General features: G+C 42.9%; 1 protein-coding gene across 5 annotated transcripts in view; it reads left to right on the forward strand.

Moving 5' to 3' along the window:
• KIAA1210 (KIAA1210 ortholog) overlaps nt 1-17,244 on the forward strand; it is a 67,875-nt gene that overhangs the window by 3,249 nt on the left and 47,382 nt on the right. Inside the window, exon 1 of one of the 5 annotated variants that reach the window (XM_014265364.3) lies at nt 9,144-9,504. The exons of 3 other annotated variants lie outside the window; for them this stretch is intronic. In XM_014265364.3, the coding sequence (XP_014120839.2) occupies nt 9,443-9,504 (62 nt within the window). In that variant the 5' untranslated portion in view covers nt 9,144-9,442. Of the gene's footprint in view, nt 1-9,143; nt 9,505-17,244 lie in introns of those variants that run through there. One more of the 5 variants, XM_014265365.3, reaches the window with a different exon arrangement.

The raw sequence follows: 17,244 nt of genomic DNA on the forward strand, positions 1-17,244 counted from the left end.
GACAAAGCAGTGTGACTGCAGCCTCTGGTACATCAATCTGCAAGCTGACTGCTGAGATCTGAGGAGTTGAATTTAGTGGAAAGGGTGTCATTGATTTTAATGAGCTCTGGATATGGCCCAAACTCAGGAATCAGTGGTTTGGTTTTATTGGAGTGGCATCAGCATCATGTTGAGTCATGTGTGCACAGGTACACAGACATCCTCTTAAAGTTTAAAAGGAGTGCCAGTGCCACAAGCACAGATGCCATTGGCATTTCATCATTTTCTCCTAAATGAATTCAAACACATTGCATGAGATTTTGGTACTTGACACTGGGTTTAGTGGAAATGGCAGTTCTCATCATTCCCTCAGATGAGTTTCTATGCCAGTTCCTCTGTCTAAGTTCAATCTATTGTGTAGTTTAAACATAAACAGATTTCTCTCCATTTGGAGAGGTTTATCTCCGTGTCTTCAGCTGACAGCTTGTGTGTGCAATGGGAAGGAGTGCTACAGGTTAGAACTTGAAACCACCTCTTTGGTGAGCAGCAGACACTCACTGATGTTATTAACAACGATTGTTTCAACTGCTGCTCATCCCTGACTCCTGCTGACTGTTGCAGTTCTCCCCCAAACTCTCGTAACACCTCATCAGGTCATAGCTCACACAGCCAAGTGATCATGCAAGGCTCTGAACATTATTCTGAGTAACCAGAACTGCAGCAAAACTGCCAAAATACACACTCAGTCACAAAGCTTGAAAGCAGGATCTTTAATGATTCAGAAACTCAAAATTAAGAGAGCACCAAATTATTATTATTTCCAATATACCTACTTGTTTAAGCTGTCTCATAATTTAGCTGCCTCAGGAATGCTGAATTTGGGCTGGCTGCACTATTCTAAGCTCTTAAAACTGCAGGAAGTAATGAGGATCTTCTTGAAATTGCTGCTTAAAAGCCTATGGGGGGAAATGGAGCTTAGTGTGCCTACTCATTTTGCTTACAACTTTGACACCCTCTTTAGGGCTAACCTCAGCAAAAGGAATCACACACCATCCTGTCATTTCACTGCCACTCTTTTCATCTGCTGTTCCACTCATTTTTCTTTCTGCTGAATAGGCATTTCTTAGAATTTACTGATATTTGCCCATAAAAAGGGCTGCCATCATTCATAGGAGTCTGTTAAATATTATTGGTACAATTTGCAGCAAATCACATTACAGTGCCTTGTGGTCAAATGTGTCCTTTCTTTTCTCCCAGTTAATGCTTGATGAGACCATTTTTGTTCACCACTAGGTTAAGTGGGAAGGGTATTTGCCAGCACCCAGAGGGTTAATGCTGCTGGATTTGGCTGGTCCATTGCCAGACTTTGCTCTTTTGAGTGCCAAGACTTTTTTTTGTGACTTTTTTTTTTCTTTTTAAAAGATGTGTAGCTTGGTAGAGTTGAGCTGCAGCCCTTACCAGGCAATATGGGGACATTTGTGTCTCCCAAAATGACCTTTTTTCCCAGTTCTGTCACTCACTGCACGTGGCTGCAGCCAGGTAACAGAGATCTAAGGCTCTTCCTCACAATGTTAGGGTAAATTTTATCCCATTGTTCAAGAAGCTATTTGTATTTTCCTAAGCACTGGTAATGACAGGAGGGCGAAGTTTTGGAGGAGATGCATTCTCTGGTCCTGTTGTCTCTCCAAGAGTGTCAGGATTTCTGAACTCTCCTGAATTTACCCTGGTTTTTTATATGATAATGATTTCATTATCTCAGGAGGAGGAAGTGAAAGGACAAATGAAAGGAAACAGTAGAGGTAGGCTGTGTGGTTTGCTTGACATTTGAGAAACGATCCAAGAGTTTCTCTATAAATTTAAGCTCTAGACCCATAGTATAACTTCCCAGAAACCTGTTAGGAGCAGGCAGTGTTTATCTCCAGGCAATATACAGAGCTCCTTGAGGACTCAGTCAGAACCATGCCAGGAAGGATCAGTTCTATTGGCCTCTGTGTTGTGTCCAAAGCAACTGTTCCATGAGAGAAGCTGAGTTTGGTGGGTGAGTGTTGATAAAATCTGCAGAAGGGGTGGGTGACTTTTCAGCTCCATGGTGGACGGTGACAGCTGCTCCCCTTTCTGTTTGGACCTGCAGTGTTGGCTGGCATTTCCCTGTAGGAATACCTGGGTGGAAAGATCCACTCAGTAGCCAGCATGATTTAACACCTGATGCCAATACCAGTGGATCTCAGGAATGTTCTGTTTAAAGATTACCTATAAGGGCTGGAGTGGTGAGGCTGAGAGTGCCATTTATCCTAGGAAATCTGCAGGTATTCCCTAAACTCCATGGTAAAGCAGAGAGATAGCACAACAGTGAACTTAACTTTGCCATGTCTCTTAGCTGCAGGTGTTTTGGCCACCACTGATGCTGGGATGATCACACATCAGACACACCCATCAGCCCAGCAAATAGATGAAGTGTGTGCCAGGGTCTGTGGCTAGGAAGGACCAAGTAGAGATTCAGTTTAAACATGTGGTGATGTGACTTAGTGACACAGAACTATGGTTTATTCAACACTTTAAGGTAAAATTCTTCTGCAATTAGCTTATTTCCTGCCCCTGGGTATATATTAGATATTTTCCCTTCCCACTACTGTGAGGACAGTGCCAGCATATTTAAGAGACAATTGGGAGCACAATGGGATATTTAAAAATTGCCAGAACTTGTCTGAGCAATATGTTGGGCTGCTGTGTAAGAACTCTGATGTGCTGTGTGTCTACTCTGGTGAAATTGGCTCAGTATGAGGTATTTTTTATTATGTGGTAATTTTAAAACTCTCAACATGCAGGGCCAAATACTGTTGTGCAGTCACTGATTTCTAATTGAACTCAGCATTTTGATGCCAGTATTCCTGTATGAGTTCCCATGACTGAAGGCTGGCTAGTGAACTCAAAGTTATCTTGGATATTTATAGGGTGGCTACTCTTGTAGGGTCTTTCTGGCTGTCCTTATTGAGCAAGGACTCATGGGGAAAGGCTCTAAAATACAGATTCAGTCACCAGGAGCTTTTGAGTTCAGTTGAAGCTTATGGATTCTGGAGCAGTCACTGAATTATTTGTCCTCAGCTCTCCCCACTGTACCTGCAGTATGGAATAATGCATTCTGTGCAGAGGGGCACAGGTCTGATATCTCACAGATATCAAGTGGTAGGAATAAATTTATTGTTACTCAATATTTTCACTTATTTTGCTGATTGAGGGATGAACTTGGTACTGTATTCATGCCTTTATACAGAGGAAAGGTAACAGAGAAAACACCCTGTTACCATTGCATACTCATTTGAGTTAAATGTCAGGAGTCTGCAGTTCTGAGTTTTATTTTTCTGTTTGTTTCCCCTTGGAGAAATAAAGCCTGCAGGCAGAACATTGTGGGACTTCCCTGCCTTTCTCTGAAGGTTAATGGTCACCTTATCTTTAGCCTTGTGTTTTCAGGCCCTGGAGCCAGCCAGCCTTTTCCCCAGAGCTGTGCTTCCGTGCTTTCCTGTATTATTGCTGAGATGGTATCAGGGATGACCTCCACTTTTAAAGTTTGATTTCAGCTGCAGCTGGAATCCAGGATGTTGATGATTTTAGGAATATTATTCCAGATGTGTGAGTCCCTGGTTGTCCTCTTGCTTGTACCTGTACAAACAAATCAGAAGTCAGTCTGTTGGGGAGGTGGGCCTACATTAGTGTTAAACTAATATACATGGGAAGTCATTAAGCTTGATTTCTGCTCACAGCACAGGCATTAGTGGCAGCCTTGGTCTGATCTGTCTCCAAGGCAGCTTGGCAAGGACATTAACTTGGAGGACATTAACTGGATCTATCCCTAGAGGGGAATTTGGGAAGAATGGTGTGTAGAAAACTCAATTCATTATTCACATCATCTCAGGATATTTGTTTAGACTCAGTAACTGTTACCTCTGATGTTTGACACTCAGAGCAGGCTCTGCTCCATGTGCCTGTAGCTACACACTGTGTTCTCACATTTCTTTCCAGATGGTCTCGTGTGTTGGTGCCTGCCTGGACACTGAGAAGGAAAAGTTGTGTTGTTGGAACTTAATATTCTCTAACATGGTATTTTTTTAAGTCAGAATGTGCAGAAATAGAGTTCCTTTGTTCAACTTCTGCACCAACCTCACCAGGACAAAAGAACCACAGTTTCCCAGTATATAAAATATTGACCATGCTAGTATTTTCACAGAAAATACCAGCTCTTCCACTGTGTCTAAAATAATCTGGTTTTCATTCAGATTATTTAAAATTTTAGATTTTAGATTTATGGTCCTGGGTAAAAAAAGCAGAGATGTGAGAGGTCTGGTCTGTGTATACAGGGACACTCTTACTTATCTAAAAATAAATTGCATATTTATATGCAAATAAATCCTTGTAGATTGTAAAATGTCAAACAAACAATTCTATTTCTGTATCTGTATTATTTGTTAGGCAATTGATATTTTCTGTCACTGAAGTCTGAGGTTACATCCGTGATCCTGTTGCAAATCCAGGGGAAATTACCTTTTGAATGACACATGGCCTGACCTTCATCTCCAGTTAATCCAGGAAGAACTCACATTTGGCTGGGGAGGCACAAAGGATAGATTTAGAGTGCCAGTATTTTTCTGGACATATTTTAGAATTCAGAAATGCACTGGATAGCCCATAACAAAGTTTTTCTTCACTTCTTTCTCAGAAGAGAAGAGTGTGTTTGTGATAAACTGCAAGAAACAATGAAGACTCAAAATTGCCAAACACTGGAATCAAAGGGATTGTATTACTGCTGCAGTCTTTGAAATATTCTTATTATTGAAGGAGATTGCAGGAAGTCCCTCTAACAGGAAATGACAACAACAAAAATCCCCCAAATCCCACATGTTATACACAAAGTGTGAAAACACACATAATTAGAGCAGCAGAGAGTAATTAGACTCCAGAGCAAGTATCATGGCAGATTCTTCTGGCATGAAGAATTTGTTCGTCCATAGATAAATAAATGCATGAATGAAAAGCTGAAATAGTACATATTTGGATGCCTCTGACTGCACTCTCGACCGTCAGTTTCACAGATAGGCTTTGACCCTCACTTTCCTCATAATATTAATCACAGATGGATGTACAAACTCTGCAAGGCAGAAATCCTCTTATCTCCACATCTTTGTTGTCTGCAGACTTCTGTGTTGTTCCCAACCCTGTTTGTCTAAAGCTCTGATAGTGCAGCTTTTAACAGTGATGCTGTTTAGTTGTTTCTCTAGAACTGGAGAGTTTTCACAGAAAATTTCCAAGCCTGGCCAATTTGCCAGCCTGTAAATTTCACTTCTAGGAAAGCTGAATCCCTTTGTTTTTCAGCAAAGTGTTTCTTGAGAGCCACATTTGTGTTGGCACATTGCTGCAAAGTGTTGCTAGGAGTACAAATGCAACATGCTTGTAAGGAACACACAGAGTCTTCATGCCATAAACCACAAGTGGCTCAAGGATCAGTATATGATGGCTCACCTTGTCACAATGTGACATTTACCTTGCTAAGAAGTCAGTTCAGAGATATCAAAATGTACTGGAAATCTGAAATGCTGTGGTCATCACTTGGGCGTAGGATTTTTTCTCCTACCTCTAAATCTGTGTAGTGAAATTCTCAAATGAAACTTTTGTCCCTTTCTGAAAATAAATTTAAAAAAATGTAAACCAAAGACCCCTGTTTAAACACAGTTTGTGAAAGGTGTGATTTCCTTACTGTGTGTCCTCTGGTCCCTTGCTGGTGCTGTGTGTGCTGCTGCCATGCAAGCTTTGGATGAGCACTTTGCAAATGTCGAGTGTTTGCAGTCAGGGAGCTGGGGAGGAGTTTGCCCTTAGGGATCCAGTGGCAAGAGGCTGCAAGAACCACAGTAGCTCTGTTGGACATGAAATATATTCAGGATTGCTGGTTGTGTGTGTAGCTCCTTACACCTCAGCTCTCAGGCTGTTGGCATGTACCCTGGATGTTTGTAATATTTGTGTATTTGAGTTTCCTCCTTTGGATTAGGGATTGCTGTTGGTTACTTCAGTTGAAGAGGCCTTTTCACAATGACTCAAGTGCATGTGAAACAAAGAGCTTGATGATTTTAGGAGCTATATTTTGGTGCAGGGATTTCTCAATGGTTGGCTGGCTGGACCTTGCTCAGTCTTGTTCCCTTTGGAGAAATTAAGAAACTTGTTGGGAAGTTTACCAGGCTCTGGGAGCTTGCTGCTGGTACCACTGTGGGAGGGCAGGTTGGCCCTGGGACTGCTTGTTCTCCCTGCAGGGGAAGTGAGGCAGATTTGGATGGGGCAGTGGTTTGGACATGCAGTGATTTGGACATGCAGTGATTTGGATGGGGAATGATTTGGATGGGGCAGTGGTTTGAATGTGCAGTGATGTGGATGGGGCAGTGATTTGGATGGGGAATGATTTGGATGGGGAATGATTTGGATCTGCAGTGATTTGGACATGCAGTGATTTGGATGTGCAAGGGGCTGGTGCAACATTGGGCTGTTAAGGGAAAGCCATGACAGTGAGTTTGAAGAAAGCTATGATTTTCAAATGAAAGTAGGCCTAGACTGGGCTATTTCAATCAAGCCAAGCCACAGACTTTAGAGGAAATCCAGATCTGATTGAAATTTCAGGTGCTCAAACTTGCTCTCCTCCCTATCTTTGAAGAACCATCTTTACTCTGCTGAAGTCTGTTGTTATTTGGTGTTCCTCTGCCCCCCAGCTGAAAAGAGTTTAAATAATTAACTGGCAGCGGAGCAGCCCATTCACTTCAGCCCTTGACAAGCGGGGAGCAAATGTCAGTGCAAGGATGTCTGGCTCTCAGGGCAGGTACAGCTCATACCTGCTTCCTTGCACTGATTTGCCTGTGGACATAGAGCTGTGATGTTTATCAACATCTAAGATTTCAGTGCTGTATCCAAAATGCTCAGTGTGGAGCCATTTGAAGCTGTGCTGGTGATAAAGAGGCAGAGGAGTGAAAATAAATCTAGCATGATGTGCCTTGGAGGGTGATATGAAGATAGAGAATCAAAAAGTATTAAATCCTGAGGTGGGATAATTATTTTTAATGACTGTTTACTAGTCAGTGCTTCTTAGAAAGTAAGGGGGTTTTGAGATGGTGCAATGTGTATTGCTAGGTGCTGGTTGCTGAGAACAGGACTATGTTTGACCTAAATGGAAGCCAACAGATGAAGTTTTGCATGTCCAGGTAAGTAACTTCAAGACAAAAATGCATGAAAGGAAAAAACAATATAGAAAGGAAGCAAAGACAAGCCATCTGAGGAGGTTTGGAGGCAGGAAATCTGCTTTATGTTAGCAAATATGCTGATTTTTAAGCTTCCAGGCTGTGTTCTATGCCAGTTAAAGTGATGAAATTCTTCCAAAGTCATCAGGATTACACCCTTCCATGAGCTTTAGGAACTGTGCCTTCCCACTGGAAGGCCATTTGATCTTTCCTGATTTTAAAAATAAATGTGAATTTCTCACGAGGTCTCCTTCATTTCTTACTGTAGTACAAATGTTTCTGTTGGCAGCATTTTTCTGAACAAAATGCCAGGCAGATTTCAGATGCAGTCCTACGTCCAAGGTTTTGTGCTTTAAGCCAGTCAGAATGTTTCTCCAGTAATCTCCAGGAATTCCTTCCTGGTGGTGGTTGCCCAATAACTGAAGCCTTGATTTTGTTTTTTTTTTCTTTCTGTGGGCTTTGTCTGATGGATGGAGATTAATGCTGTCTAGTGATCCTTTTTCTGCTGGGATTAAGGGTTCAGTGTGAAGTCATCGTGACAAGTGCAGTAATTCCCAACAGTGAAGCTCATTCCAGTCAAATTTCCTCTAGTGCTGCTGTATTTTTACTGCTTTGTCTTTTCCCAAGAGACAGAAAATGTGTTATATCTGCTTGAGGTCAGGTTTGATCTGCAGATGCAAATGCACTCTGTGGATGGCACTGAAGTTGGCTGCTTGTGGAGGCTTTTGCTTTCCAGCTAAGTGGGAAACTAGAGTAGAATATGATTTGTTTCCTGTTTGTGATGGCCCTTGCACTTGTTTTCTTCTGATATTTGTGTGACAGCTTTCCTATGTCTAGGGGCCTTTATAGAAAATTGAGAAATGGAGTTGTCCGTTCAGAGATGTCAAACTTGTGCACTGTGAGAAAACTGCTGTAGCTGAGCCACTGATGGGATGGACTCCTCACCAGAGGTCCATTTCTCACACTACATGTGCCTCTCATCAGAAAGGCATTAAAGTATTTTTTCCAAGTGTTCAAAAGGGATTTCTCCACTGTAGATCTGGTATTCCTACTAAATGTCTTTAAGAAACTCATATAAAAATACTTAATAATACTCCCTCCTACTGGCTTGAAAGACCCAAGTATTTGAACACTCTGTACCAGCTGAGAAATACAAATAAATGTGGTTTTCTTCTGATCTTCTAGGAATGACTGTAAATCTTTGCTTTGCTATTATGAGAGTTATGAACCTCCTACTTTGAAACAGCCATGCAATTTTTAATGAGGAGCTGATATTCTTAGCAGGCCATGTGACTGCAGGAGCTCAGGCTGTGGCACTGAGCTCCCTCCCTGTGTGCAGGCAGCACCAGCAATGTTTTGCCTCCTCTCTGCTTTTACCTCAGCAGAGGCCATGGATAGCCATGATGCAAATTCATTTCCATATGAATTTAATGCAGTGTAATGACAGAAATGTGTAGTACAGCTGTATTGTCCCCAGGATTTGGGTCACCCCTGTGAATGAGGCTCTTGAGATTTGTGTTCCCCAGCATTTACCTGTTCCTACACCCAGTGAGTGACAACTGTTGGTAAATTGGCAGAGGCCATCACCAGGCAGTAACTCTGCCATATGGGTGTGCTGGCTAATTTAAACTCTTAAGTGTTTTGCCTGACCTTGAAATATTGCAGAGATGCAGTTGTTTGGGTTTTTTTCCTGTTAATGCGCAGAATAGCTTGTTAGAGTAGATTGTGATTTACAGTGAACTGGGATAATGCCTGTTTTGAAAGATCCTGTGCACCCCTTTTGTGCTGGAGAACAATTACAGCTTTTAGTTGTTATTTCAGAGATGTTGCAAGTATTTTCTGTAGCTTTCCTCTGTCTAAAGAATAACAATAACAATTAATCTCCTCAGGGCTTCTTCACATTGTAATTGTAAGCAAGCCCCTCATTAGTCCTGCAGGGGGACGGAATCCTATGCCATATGGTATTTTACACTTGGGATGCTGTGCGGTACCAAGAGCTGGAAGGAGAGAGGAAAAGGGGGAGTTAACAATTCATATCCATTTATGGAGCAGGCACAGCCCTCCTTGGAGCCAGTTCAGCAGAGTCTGAGCGCCTCGGATCAGGAACTTTATCTGGCCAGGGCTGCTGCAGCACGCCGGGGCTCTGGGGAAATCTGCACAGATCCCTGGGCTGGCAGTCCTGCCCTGGAATGAATTAAATGCACACACACCTCCCTGGGAGCACCATGGCTGGCTTCTACGGGTGCCTGAAAAGTGAAAAGTAAGTGCCAAGCTGAGCCCTCCCCTGCACCTTCCCAAAGGGAGCTGGGTCTGGTGGGTGCTTTGAAATTCTGTCTTTGTTGTGTTGCAGCTGCAGACTTGAACAAAGTGGGTTTGCCTTGGGTCTGAAGTGCCAGCCTAAGCACAAAAGTGCAAAAAAAAAAAAAGTCCTGGCTAAAATATTCATTTAGTGAAAATTGGTCGTGGATTTTTCTCCTTCAGAGGTACAAATATGAAATATTGGAAAGGGCATTAAGAACCTTTTCCTGTTTAATTATAACAAGAGGGAAAATTTCCTCTTCCCTCGTGATTAGCTGTATTGTTTCTACATTAACACATAAAAAGGAGAAATACAGAAATTCACAGTGGCTTTTAAAGAATGTTCGGCTAGAAGTCTGGCAGTAAATGCTCTTTAAGAACTTGATGAGCTCAGTTTTTCTATAAGCAATTTGAGGTTTGTTTCTGTAATTGCTCCCTGTTGAGAGATTTGGTTGTATTTAAAAAAAATATTTTTTATTGCTTTGCTGGCATGTTCTGTTGGAGTAAGCTATCAAGGGAAAATAGAATGAGAGAATCATGTTTGTGCTTTAAACCACCATGAAGATGCATTCTGTTTTTCCTTTGACATTCTCCCTGCTGAGGAATTGAACAAAATTTCCTGCTACCAAACCTGAGGAGTGGTTTGCTCATGTTTTGCACCAGCAGACTGCAGAGGGCTCTATTCTTGCACCCAGTGAGAGATTACACACAGGGAACATGCACAGTGGAGGACAAATGAAATTGTGTCTTGAGGCTTAAGATGTGAATACTGATGGTTAAATGTGTGGGTAAGTCCTGGATAGCAGAGGGAGGAAAATAGCTCAAAAGTGGAGCTGGCAACTCCTTTTCCTTCTCCCAAAGGGTTATCCCTCACACCAGCAGTTTGTCTCACATTACTCTGGTGGAAATGTGCATTTTCAAAGGCACACAACTCCTACTGCATTTCTGTTGGCTTTTCCATCCCATATTGACTCCTTTCCTCCTCTGGAATTTGTGACAGGGAATTAATATTTGGCAGAGAAGTTTGATTTGGGTAAAGGGAGAGTGTGCCATCAGAACTAGCAAAAGGGCTGTGAGTGAGTCCTGATCAAGGTAGGTGGATTGGCACTTGAATTGACAAAAAGTAGTAAATTTACATTGTTTGATTTTTCCCCCCCCAATCCTTCAGAATCTAATGCACTTAAAACCAAATTGTAATTCGGAGAGAGGCTGTATAAAGGCTAGACAGATGAAGCTTTTTTACATGTGATAAACCATCTCTTCTTTCCTGATCAATCTCCACCCGACTTATGAGGAACAGTTGTGGGTTTTTTTGGTTTTTTTTTTAATTGAACAGTCTTCTTTTTTGATATTTTTCAGTTAGGTCTCTACACTTCATATATGTGCACAGGTTCTATTCTCAGACTGTTATTTCAGCCCTATGATGTGTTCCCAGGTGAATTAATGCAACTATCAACCCTTTGCAGTCTTCACAGATTTTATGTCCTGATTTGGCTGTGGTTTTAGGCACTTAAAATGAGTTCAAGACACCAGTTGCAGAAATAGTGATGTTTTTACCCTGAGATTAATTTTCAATGAAATTTGTTTGCAGTTTAACATGAGGTATTTATCTTTCTGGACAAAAGTGTCCTTGGAACAACTTCCCCAAATTCTCACGTGGTCATTTGACCCGTAGAAGTTAATTTGCTTTCTGAATGAAAGCTCTTTTGGAATGAAATTACTTTTATGCTTTAAGCAATTGGTTTGGATACCAGCAGGAATTTGGCCCAAGTGAGCTGGAGCTCAGTGCCTGCCAGGAAAGCTGCCATGGGCTTTGGGGAAGGGTTCCCCAGGGCTGGGTCCAGCTAAAGCCCCTGGAATGTTTTAAAAGCTGCTTCAGCGAGTGCTCTCCTGTGCTGCTGGCACATTGACCCCACTGCCCCACATCTTACAGGAGGAAGCCAAGGCTCTGCCTTGTACACTGTAATAATGTTAGGCTGGATCTTATTTTGTACACCGAGTCTTGTCCCAGTGCTTTGTTAATGTCCTCTTGTGAAATGAAAATAAAAGAACCCAAAGCCTAATCCAGGTAATTCTTCATCACAGTCCCAATCTTGGCCGCTATTTCACTGAAATAAAACTTCTAAATTGATTTCATATTTCTCTTTAACCAGCATAGGCAACCTGAGTAATCTTGAATTGTTCTGCTGAGTTTATCATCACCCTTGTTGCAGAGTTCTGTTTCTTTCTTGCTCCAAGCATGGTGCAAGAAAAAAATATTAAACCTGAACAAATATGATAAAGTTTCCTAAAGCCTGTGGAGGAATCTTTTCATGTGCTCCTCAGTTTTTGGGACCAGCCAAGTATGTTGTTATGAGCTGAAAATGTGGTTGCTTGAATAGCAAGGTTCACTGATGGTCAATGCAAACTGCCAATTTCCAAAGATAAATATAGTGTGTTAGAAGCTATATAAAATATTTGGCTGAAGGCTTTATGTGCCAGCTCAGTCTGGTTTCTATAGGAGTCTATAAGAAATTGTATTTAACTGTATTTAATGTGGTCACTCAGGATTTCACAAACAATCTCAGAATTATGGACATTTCAGCTTGAGTGTCTTCTGCTTTGCCAAGCTTTGCACTTCCAGTGGGGTATTGTGTTCTTTTCTTATATCCCATAATTATCAAAAAATGCTGATGTGCACTTTTATCCTGCAAAGAAGTTCAGCACTTGGGTAAAGCAAGTTGATCAAGGAATGCATCAGTAGAATTTTCAATAAATTTCTAGATTGTTTGAGATGAAAGCAATTGTCCATCTAAAATGATGTTACGACCATGAAATTGGGTAAAATATGTTTTCTGGGTTAGGTTCTGTTGCTGTGTTTTGTGTTGATGCCTGTTCAGATAAATGTCAGGAGGAGATTGTGGTGATTGCTGGGTTTGTTCTGAAGATGGCACAGAGCTGTCCACCTGGTGGACAGGCTGTTCACTGCCCTGCACCTTCACCCAGCCTTCTTGATGAAGAGCCTCATAGGGGATGGTGGAAATCCCAAAAATCCCTTTGTCCTTGCAGCCAGTTGCACTTTTTACAACTTTGACGTGTTTGTGTGGCCCTTTGAGCCTTTGGCTCCCCATGCACAGCCAGCAGCTGCTGCTTTAGATGGGACAGTGATGAGTGGATGGGAAGTGCTTTAAAGCTCCTCCAACTGCTACTGCAGGAGCAGCTTGGGCCAGGCTGAGCCTGCTGGCTCCTCTCTGTCAGCAGCTCCTCAGCCTCCCCTGTCTCCCTCCTGCTCGAGGCTGCATTGCTGCCGGGCTGAGGAGAGGCTCTGCTGCAGGGAGGGATGCATTGCTGCTGGCTGCAGGGAGGGATGCTTTTCTCTTTGGCGCTGTTTTAGACGTGAAGCATCTCTCCAAGACTCCAGGGCTGTTTAAAGTGAGACACTGAGTTCCCTGGCCATCCCTGCCTGTGGCATCCCCCAGGATCATCTCGGCTCAGCCGTGGTCCATGGGCTCAGCTAGCAGCTCTGGAATCAGTGCAGGCTTCCTGGGAGCTGTGGCAGAGCCACTGTCCCTGTGGTGATCTGGGATCTATCTGTCTGTGTGGCTGATGAATTCAGGAGAGGTAAAATGCTTCCCATAAACACTTTGGTATTCCTAAATATGTCTGTTTACATGTCTTTTTATTGTACATCACTTTAGCATATTATTTTACAACACAAGCAAGAATCTCTCATTAACAGCTTTTCAGTGTTGGGGGATTTTGAGATGAAACTATCTATGATTGGTGGTTTCTGCCCAGCAAAGCAAGTTCACCTGTGTAGGGACAATCCTTGGAACAGTTTCAAGAAACTGTTTCAAGGTTTTATGGAAAGTGGAGAGCTCTTCCCACTAAGCCAAATCAGAGAGTGTGAGCTGAGGTACAAACACTCCTCAGGGGCTGTGAGTCTCTTGGAGGAATCTTTGCATGCACTGCCTATGAGCATGCTCCTGTATTAGGCAATTGTACAGTGTTTGTACACTTGTGAGGATTTTGTCTTCAGCCCACAGGAGTCATTCAGTGCTCTGTCTGGTATTAAATGTATAGAGATTTAAGTCCTGTTTTCTTATTCAAAAATAGCAGAGAGGGTGAACAAGAGCAGTTAGGAGGTGTCAGAGCCATGGCACTGCAGGCAGTCGGGCACTGTCAGTACAATGGTGCTGTATTATTAACCAAAAAATCAACTACTTCTCTTTGTGATTCACTCTGTTTGACTCATCTTTGTGCAAGAAGTTCAATTCTGCTCTAATCCAGCAGTGAGTCACTCCCATCTCCTCATTCTGCTCGTGCTTCTCTCTGGATGTGTTTGTTTTTGCAGCCACAGTGGTACAGTGTGTTTGCTGGCTGTAGGCAGAGGAATTCCAAGCAGTCCTGTTTGTTTGGTTTCAGTAGCACAGCCCTTTTGCTATCACCAAGGTTCTGAGTATTTGGCTGATATGCTGTCAGATTGACCTCCACTGCTGCTTGTCCTGCATCCCTTGCAGAGGAGCAGAAGCTTGGGCTGGGACAATCTGCTAAATGTGATTTTCACTCTTCTGCATCCTTTGACCATCAGGTTTTTTGTCTTCATGATTTTGCCAGACTGAGCCATGAAAACATCTTGTCATAATTTTCCCTTGTGTTCTCTTAGACAGAAACTTCTGCTGCTCCAAGTGTCTGGCTTTGTATGCCTAGAGCCAACTGGAGAGATTGTCATTTCCTCCTTGTGCAGAGTTCTACAGAGTTTTAGGCTTTCATATCTACTGTGATGTGAAGGCCTAGAATTGGATGTAAAAGCTGAAATATGATGATATATGGGACAAAAATGCAGTGGGTTCAAGTTGTGCTTCCAGCAGATAACCTACCTGGGCTGGTGTAGGGCAGCTGGAGCTGATTACCAGCCAGATTTGAGGAAATCTGAGATAAGTCTGTCCATGGGGAAACAGGAAAAACCCCAAGGTAATTCCAAGGTTGATTCCCTTCCACCCCCCATATTTCTCCTGCTGTAAGAAAACAGCTGAGCACAAGGTGTTCTACACTAATGTGATTCAAGCTTATAGCTCTGCATTACATCTGTTATAGTCTCAGGGTTAGTAAAAGCATTATGGATTAAGTAGTTTTAAATATTATTTTGAATACAGAAATACTAACTGCAAACTCTCATATTTTATTTTGTTTACCTTATTATTTTATTAATAATTATTTTTGTCAAGTTCGCAGTTGGCCTCCCACTCCACTGGGGGAGTCATTATACAAACAAAGAAAAACCCCAGGCAGTTGATATCCTGCCTGATTTTGCTTGCAGATGCTGAGCTGTCACTGCTCATCACTGTGCCAAAAGTCAAGGTTGTGCCAACAGCCCAATGTTTCCAACACAATGTGTCTGAAAAAGGCCACACACATCCTTATTCATTTCTTTAGCTGTTGTACCTGTGTGTGCTGCTGCATTTGGAGAGGTGTCCAGGTGCCTGGACATTCTGTGCTCTGTTGTGTCCTGTCTCCATGCTACAGCATGTTGGTGCCTTTGTGACTGCTGTGCTTCAACCCCAGCAATTCAGCCCCGCAACAGCCACTCCCTACCTCTCCCCTGCTGGGCCTGGAGAGAGAATTATTAATTAATTGGAGAGGGTAAATGTGAGAAAAATCGTGGGTTGAGATCAAGACAATTTAATAGGTAAAGCGATGTCATGCACAAAAGCAAAGCAAAACAAGGAATTTATTCCCCAGGGCAGGCAGGTGTTCAGCATCCCCGGAACAGCGGGGCTCTGTCACATGTAATGGTGACAAGAGGACAAACACCATCACTCCAAATGCCCCCCTTTCCTCCTTCCCCAGTTTTCATATGGTCTGGGACATCCCTGGGCTCAGATGGGCTCAGCTGTCCTGGCTGTGTCCCTTCCCAGCTCCTTGTGCACCCCCAGCCTCTCGCTGCTGGGGTGGGTGAGGAGCAGGGAAGGCTCTGGGTAAGACCTGCTTAGTGCTAAAGGAAGCATCTCTGAGTTATCAGCACTGTTTCAAACACAAATCCAAACCACAGGTCTATACCAGCTGCTAGGATGAAAATTATCTCCGCCCTAAGGATACTCTTTAGAGGGAATTGTGGCACTCAGAGCAAGGAAACTTGGCTGTGCAGACAAAGCTGCCTGACGTTGCTTTCTGACCATCCATCCACAGCCAGGGTGGCATTCCAGCTTCAAAATTTTGTGGTGGTTGCTCCTTTTGGCCTCTGAAATTCAAGGATGTGGTGCTAATTAGTGAGTTAAATAAATGCTTGGCTTGCATTCATGATGAATTAATTTATGCTTATACATTCTCAGGGTTATGTAACTGTGCACTTCTGCTGGGGCTTCCAGATATCACTCGTCTAACAAGGCACCTGTGATCCACACAGTAGCTCTGATGGAAATGAGATGGATTTGAGTGGTCTAGCTCAGAGTTAGGACAGAGACACAAGGTAACCATCAAGCTATCTCTGCACATGGGAAAATACAGACCTGACAGAGGTGTGGAGGAATTGTTTGCTGGTTCACTCCAGCAGCCACACTGCTTTCCATCATTTCAGTTCAGTGAAAAGAATGTTTCAAAAGCTTAAATTAAAAAGATGCCAAGAGTCTCATTGTTTCTTTTCTTGCAGCCTTGGCCTGTGAATATCTTACAGAATGTCTGTCCCCATCTGATTCTCTCCCCCACGTGCCTGCTTGTCACTGCCCCACCTTGCAGTTCTTGTTGTCTTTGGTGCCAGTTTCTGCTGTCATGTACCATCTCTGCCCCCTGATGCTGCTGTACCACTGCCTTCAAATACAGTGGGAATTCAGCCTGATACTCCATTGGTGCAAAACAGCATTAGCTCAGATAATCTTATTTTAGATGATCCTGTTTTAGAGCAGTATTTGTGTCTGGAATCCCAGAGAAGTAGGATCCCTTTTTAGTAGTTGCTCATGCTAGAGCAAAAGGTCAGGAGCTGCCCTGAGCACATGGATGATCTCCAAGAGTTCTTTCTCCATGTGCTTCAAGGCCATTGTACTTCAGGAGGTGCCGAACTGGAGGCTCTGGAGAGAGCAGAGCAGGGACAGCAGGAGGCTTTCTTTAGGATAGAAGAAGGGAGGGGAATCAAACCATCAAACTTCCCACAGAGCTCCCTCTGCAAGCACAGAGGCTGCCTCTGCCCTTCCCTGGTCAGGAGCCAGGCTGGGCTCTGAGCTGCAGAAATGCCCAGGGCAGTGGGAACTCGGGCTGAGCCAGCCACACACTGTGTTCCAACTGGAGAGGAGCTGGCCTTGTTTTTATTTGTTGTGTGTGCAGGCAGCAGATACTGACAAATAGGCTTTGGGACTTCACATGAAGAGAGATTTCCTGAGCTTCCTGCCAAAGGCAGCTTCTGAGACCACAAAGCCTGTGTTTTATTTGCTTCTTTATAGCCAAAAGATGGCTGGCTGGTTTTATGGCATTTTGATCTTCAGAGAAAAATTGTAACAGTTTCTTCCAGCATTTTCTGTCCCTCCCTTTTTAAAAAAAAATTTTTAAGCGCACTTTGAATTCTAGGCCATTAAATGTCTTTATTATCTCTTGTCCTGAGAAGTTTCATTGTATCTGAAGATTTTTTTTTCCCTCCATCTTTAACTAAAAGTTGAGGGATAAGTGACTGTTTTGGAAAAACCTTAAAAAAGGAGAAAGCCTTAGATATAGCCTGAAGTTCCATGTTTCAGTT

Source organism: Zonotrichia albicollis, chromosome 14, assembly GCF_047830755.1.
Source record: "Zonotrichia albicollis isolate bZonAlb1 chromosome 14, bZonAlb1.hap1, whole genome shotgun sequence".
NCBI classification, from domain to species: domain Eukaryota; kingdom Metazoa; phylum Chordata; class Aves; order Passeriformes; family Passerellidae; genus Zonotrichia; species Zonotrichia albicollis.